The 6,904-nt window shown below is 33.1% G+C and overlaps 1 protein-coding gene across 1 annotated transcript in view; it reads right to left on the bottom strand.

Moving 5' to 3' along the window:
* The window catches only part of LOC118204637 (fatty-acid amide hydrolase 2-like), a 48,321-nt gene continuing 41,417 nt past the window's right edge, over positions 1-6,904 (bottom strand). Inside the window, exons 6-8 of the mRNA XM_035376943.2 lie at positions 5,694-5,845; positions 2,663-2,755; positions 1-988 (exon numbers count right to left, since the gene is read on the bottom strand). Of these exons, the coding sequence (XP_035232834.2) occupies positions 395-988; positions 2,663-2,755; positions 5,694-5,845 (839 nt within the window). The 3' untranslated portion in view covers positions 1-394. The remainder of the gene's footprint in view (positions 989-2,662; positions 2,756-5,693; positions 5,846-6,904) is intronic.

Raw genomic sequence — 6,904 nt, 5'->3', positions numbered from 1 at the left:
TAAAAGGATATGTATTTTATTGACATTCTTCAATATCTTGCATAAACGATATTAATGAGTTCAAATTTAGTTCTTTCTTAAGTAACTAAATCTAAGATTCTCCTTCTAAAATTCTTTTGCATGAAAAACTAACGCTGAAACTGAAATTTTACCACTTGTCAAGCACTACTCTATACAAAATCGTTTATAAGTTCATGGTGATATATATATATATATATATATTATCTTTAATTCGCTGCTGTACAATATTCCAAATGCTGTAAAAATATGAAAAATTTCATTGAATAGGGAAAAGCAAGCTCTCATTCATATCTATCACATGGAAAATGAAAACAGCTTGCTCAAGTCTGTGATTATGCTATCTTTCGGGAAGCTCGTATGTGAATAGTGTTTATTAAACATTGACAGGACATGGACATATCCAACCACTGAACACCTTATCTAGTTCAACGGCTGCTGCAATGGTTAAATGATCCTGGAATCTTCTGCTGATGGCTTGGAAACCAATAGGTAATCCCTGATACAACCCTGCTGGAATCTGTGTCGATGGGTAGCCTAAAATATTGAAAGTGCAAGTATATACAATGTTGGGATATTTAGGAATCGTCATGAGGTAATGTGGTGGAGGTTCTGGATGAGTAGGTAACAAGAATATGGCATCACCCTGTAGAAGCTCTTCGAATTTCGCCTTCAGGACATTGAATTTCTCTAAGCATTTGTAGTGGAATTTATTCTTCTCTCGCATATCGATCATTCCATTATAAATAGCTGGCCAAGTGTGGTCTGAACATCGGAAGAAACTTTTAATCAGCTCCATGGTTAGGTTGATGCTCGAATCTTTGCCAACTTCGCCGCTCAGCATGCTGGCTACTGGAGGTGACCCAGTTTCCAACAATTTGCTCTCCCAGATATTGAAGCCATATGATAATTCTTTGATGTTAACTTTAGTGGCAGTGATCCCATATTCATTTTCAAAATGTTCCACAGCCTAAAATCAAAATACTTTAATTAATAGTAGAAGTCAATATTTTCAGATTTAGATAAAAGAATTAACATTCTGCAATAATGTGATTGCAACATATTAAGAGACTCAATTAGTACTGTATGATTTAAGTAAATAATTATTTTTTGGTTTTTTTTTATTCTTTCGTCGATTTTTAAAACAATGCGAACTGGGTTAAATTTAAGTAAGGGTACAACTATCCCTTAAGTTGGCTTGCATTATCAAATTTTAGTAATTCTTGTAGTTAGAGATCAATTAAGATCATTTACTTCTGTATGCTAAATTACAGTTACAATTTTGATGACATATTTAATGGTTTATTAAGAGCTAATGTTTAGTTGGCGACAGTTAGCCATTTAAGGAATGGTTATTCGTTTATATTTATAATTATGGACCTTAAATACTCGGTTAATTTTACAGAGCTCAAATTATGCGGATAACATCTTACAGTACGTTAGTTCTATAAAGTTTGAAAATTGTAAGAATAAACTATTTAGTTGAACTTGAATACTAAAGTTTCTGTTCAGACGATTCTAACGTTCTGATGGTGAAAATTTTCCTGAAAAAATAATTTTTGGATATTTAATTAGAAGTCAGATGAAGACAACCTTATAGTAATAGTTATTTACGCAATTAATTAATTCCTAATACTTGAAACCATGTTAAGTACATATAATTTGATGTTTCTCAGCAGTAAAGTTTTTCCTGACATTCAGTGCTAATTTTTCGAGAACAGGAAGTGAGGTTTTTCAAATAGATAATCGTGTAAAATTCTGAGTTGAATACGCCATGTGAATAATAACGGATTTGCAACTGCTTAATCTACATATGTTGTGACTGAAGTTCCTTCAGAAAGAGAAGTCATGAACCATGCTTCGATTAGCTTCACACATTTGAGAGATGGAAAATAATATAGGGTTGTTTAAGTCAGTTTGATTAACTCTGACTTTTGACATAATCCAAAATTTTTATCCTTGCTGTTTCGTATCATCTGCTAATAATTTTCAGATTAATGTTTTGCTTTTCAAACAGCATTACATTTATTTTTTCTTTTTAGGCAATTTGAATTTTATGATTTTTTGTCTTCTTTTTTTAATTTTCTTAGTTCCATTTATTTTGTAGTAGTAGAAGGTGAAAATGAGCTTTCATTATGACTTGTATTTACTCATTACACACATAATTATCATATACTGATGGTATAAAAAATCCGTTTAGCAGAAAATTTAGTTTGGAAATGTTAAAGATCTTTTATTTTCAAAGAAATGGCAAATTAAGATTATTTGAATAACATTGCTATAAGCAATTATTTTTTACTCCAATGGTGGGCTCTCACCGTTTATAGGAGAAATATAAGGGAATATATACTAAAACAGAGATGAAGCTACAATTGCACAAGTTACTGTCTGCTTGTCAAGATCTACTCTCTCACAGGAATGAGAAAGACGTTTTTACAGATCACTTCAATTACATTCTATTTTAAGAAGCTAAGAGACATCTTACTAAATTGTCTTTAAATCTCCTGTAAAGGTAACAGTGTCGTTCAGAAACACTTCTTTTGCGTAATTTAAATAATAATAATTTACTATTTGAACTTAAACTTTTAACATGGCGCATGTTTTATCCAGTTAATAGCGTTGCGAAAAATTATTGTGCACTAACCTTTCTAACAGCTGCTTTAATTGGCCTAATAGCAGAATTCAGAAATCCAGGGACTTCTTCCATGTAATACACTTTGACATTACGGAAATTCACCTGAAATGGAAATAAATGAGGTCAACTCTTGGGTGACATGTTGCTTCTCGCTTGAAAGCCATTTTCGAAATTTTAATTACATTTTCATGTATAGAATAGAATTACAATTTTCTTCTTATGACATTTGTAATTATTGGGTGGAAGAACTGTAGACTTATGAAACATCTTAAATAAATCCATACACTTAAAACCTAGTAAATATTTTAATGCATTTAAGGGCACGTTAAGTGTTCGGAAGTGGAATTTCTTGAAAAATGTTTTATGCTTTCACCGACAAACGAGCGAGGGACTTCATTTTATGGGGCAGGCATATTAACTATTACACCACCAGAACACAAGAGAGAAGAAATATTTGTTTACGCTCTAAAAGGTAATTTTGAGGGAATGCTTTAAAACATTTTCTATATTAGATTACAAAGTTGACTGCAAAATAATGCAGGATCGGAACAGACAATTCAAATGAAAAAAAATATTTTTGCATATACTGAACATTATATTTATACATTTCAGTTGCTTCTGCCCATATTTCAGAAAACTCTTCAGTTGAACGGTTTGGGGGTTAGCTGTAAAATTTTCATTTATCTATTTCATTTCATTCATTCCAGCCACTCACTAGGGAAGTGTTTGCAACAAAAATTGCTGCAGTGACCTAAAAAGATAACAATCGAGAATAGTATTTAGATTCTCAAGCTCACGAGTAAGAATATATCTTTATTAACTTTTCGTAGCATGTATTAGCATTGTGATTAAACATTGTCCCGCTCAAGAATCATATAAGTCTATTGATCAATGCAGATTGTACCTTCGATAAAGCTTGTGTACTTTTTCAGTAACAAAAGCATAACGAAGCCATTTCCCATTTCCAATTAAATTCATTGCTCGTGAATAGAGATAGATATGAAAATCGGTATACTTAAATTTTTGAGTTGCGTGTTGATGTGAAACGGAAACACTAGTACCAAAAAACGTTCAATGCTATTTCAAATGATCTGTTGGTATTTACCACAGATGATGACTAGTCTTTATTAGTGGCACATGTTTTTAACTCTGCCAGCAGCTACAATTCTTCATTTTCCGCTTCATCTTAGTCATTCAATTCAAGACCTTTACTCAAAATTAAAAATTCCACTCCAGAACTTCTTACACACCCTCTGCCAGTCACATTCAACAATGGCACCTGGAAATATAAGAAAACGTCTTCCGTTTAACTTCTGTAGCTTTTGCAAGTAGAACATCAAAGGTACATTTCATCTGCAATTCTTGTCACCTGATGGCGAATACTTTCTCTCCGTATGGCCAGAAACGTCGGCCAACTTCTATAAACCTCACCGAGGAAGGAAGTATTCTTACCTCTATGTTAAAAACCCGACTTCAAGTAATCCAAAATCACAAGGTGTGAGGAGGCCCAACGGCCACTGAGGTCACAAGGTAGCCATCATGTGGGAAAGTGCAAGTAAGCACACGATCACTGTCAAATGTCAGTAATTGTAGTGTTGGGTAGTACCTGTGAGGAAACGCTTTATCTTGCATGAATGTTATAATATGGAGCACTTTCCTGTCTTGCAAGGAAGAAATGATGCCATGCTTAAAGACACTGCATAACGCTAGACTGTGAAAGAAACAACTTCACATGTACCACTTTGGACCTCCTTAAAGTAAAAAGGTTTTATAATGAATGACGCAGTTAACCCGCATTGTACCGTAACCTCTGACTGGTTGCGGTTCTCTTTGGTCTAAATAGGCAATTGCATGCAATTACGCTTCTTTTAAGAGAAACGTGCTCCTCGTCAGTGTACAAAATGTTTGATAGCCAGTCCTCATATGCTTTCCATCTGTTAAAAAGTCCAATCAGCAAATTTAAGATCTCTGTATAAATCGGTTCTTGCACTTGTTGGAATTTTTAAGGACACACATTAAAGATGATCCTGAATGATCTCCACTTATTACTATTTAAAATTCTCGTTCTCAGGGACCGTTACAGCGCTATGGACCTCTCGTTAAAATTTTAATTGGCAAGAAAGGTTTTTGTTATTAAAGCATATCCCATGTTCTGCTATGCATTTCTGTGAAAATCGCGTAGTAGAACTGTCTACAGATTTCAGATTATTAAATTTGTGTTTTTTCCGTTATTTTTGGAACATGCAGTATATTTAAATCTATATCTAAAATTCCAACTTTTTAAAGATTATCAGTAATTATTATACAGCATCTTTTTATTATGTGAGTTAAAACCGCCCTAGGTAAAGTTTTCTGGCAATCGTGCTTAGAGATCTTCCCATTTAAAACCAGCGAACTGCTTCACTTTGAGCTACTGAGGTCATTTAAATATTTCATTTTTAATTGAATGAATTCATTAATGAAATAAACCAAAAGTAAATTTTCTCCGAGTTGATCTCTTTCCACTACTGAGGAGGTTAAGTCTCAGCATGCTTTAACAGTGAAAAAGTAAATAATTTCGCGGTTTGGATTCTCTGAAATCTAAGATTTGTTGAACATAGAGGGTTTTAAATCATATCATCGTGCAGCTTACATATGGATTAACTATAATTTATAGTATTATATTCTTAATATAAAAATCCCTTATGAGTTTAAAGATTATCTTTCACTTCAGAAAATGCTGTTAAATTTTTCTAGTTTTTAAATGGCTAGAATAAGATATTTAAAGTATCTTGCTTTTAGAGGGCCTATTTTAAATGTTGGAAAATTAAGCCGAAAGTTTTCGACATAACAAAGAATCTCAACTTAAAGGACATATGCAGAAAAGCCAACTCTTAAGACAGGAGATTTTTGCCTTCTTTGCACTGATTTCTTTTACAGTAATGTGTGTGAAACAAAGGTGAGATTTTTGTCATTTATTAAAATCTTTGTATAGGAAATATTTACAGATATGGCTTGTTCCATAATTTGAATTTAAATTCTCCAAATAATTAAAAATTACTTTTTCCTCAAGTCGAAGCCTTCGATCATTATCCGATAACACTTTGACAAGAGGCAAGAGATCTTTCACATATCGGCACATTGGACCTGTGCTGAGGATTTCGTCTAATGCCCCTTCACTGTCCGGCCAGTATTTCCTATTTGAAATTACACCTGGAGAAAAAATCAAAAGCAATCAAAACCAGTTGTAACAAAACAGTAAGTTCTTTTGAATTCAGACAATAGTATTAGTTCTACAACTCGAAAATCTATAGTTAGTAAAATTAGATCACAATCTACTGTTAGGTAAAGGTATTAAATCCTTTAGGTAAACATTTCTATGTCTACTTTTCGAAATGAAAGAGAAGCACTGAGAAGGGTGAAAATAATTTAGCCTTTCTTACCGCGTCTTATTACGCAAAAAAGGCATTGATTTCGCATTTCAGATTATGAATTTTCTATTGTGAGAGGAAATCAAAATAATATCCTCTTTATAATCATTATTGGCTTCTTTGACTATCCCCCCCTGGCAGCATTGCCTAAAAAAGTACAGTAAAGTGCTGTATTAGATATTTCTGTAAGTCGTATAAGGTATTTTCTCTTTCCTTTTCGCATGCCTTCGTGGTGTAACTGGAAGCACACTTCGTGAGGACCAGCGTTCGAATCCTGTCGAGTGCACTGCACACTTTTCACGTTCCAGCATCGATATAATTTATTGACTCTACAATAGCTGAAGATAAATTTCTCGCAAGATAAGCGGATAACAAATTGTGACTTGAAATAGTGGTAATGTGAGCTGGTCACTGAATGAGTGTTAGATATTTTATAATCAGTTTCGTTAGAGAATTAGGTAGCACTAATCTTTAGCTGCTATAATGACTAGCATATTACGCTCTGTGTATTTCTAGCAAATCAGGAAGCTTCTTTTGCTAAATTTTATGTTTCTAAGTCATAACTTTTATAAGGTATCTATAAGCTAGAACTTACGCAACAGTTTAACTCAATTCTATAGAAAATAAGAGAAATACATTGTAGTTATATTTAGCAATGGGATTTCACTCATTTTAACACCGTATGTTTCACACCTTAAAATTTCTCATGAGAGTTCATAACTGTTATGTAATTGTTCTTCACTTACCAACGCGAGTGCAAGCTCACGTTATTGGAGCATGTGTAACTAATAAATATAAATCTAAATAACAGTTTCACCTCGGATGGTCAGTTAAAAAGATC

The sequence above is a fragment of the Stegodyphus dumicola genome, chromosome 1 (assembly GCF_044657685.1).
Source record: "Stegodyphus dumicola isolate Sdum_Otavi_A_Nest chromosome 1, ASM4465768v1".
NCBI classification, from domain to species: Eukaryota; Metazoa; Arthropoda; class Arachnida; order Araneae; family Eresidae; genus Stegodyphus; species Stegodyphus dumicola.
Note: the sequence above shows the minus strand (reverse complement) of the source record. Positions and strands in the feature narration are given on the sequence as shown.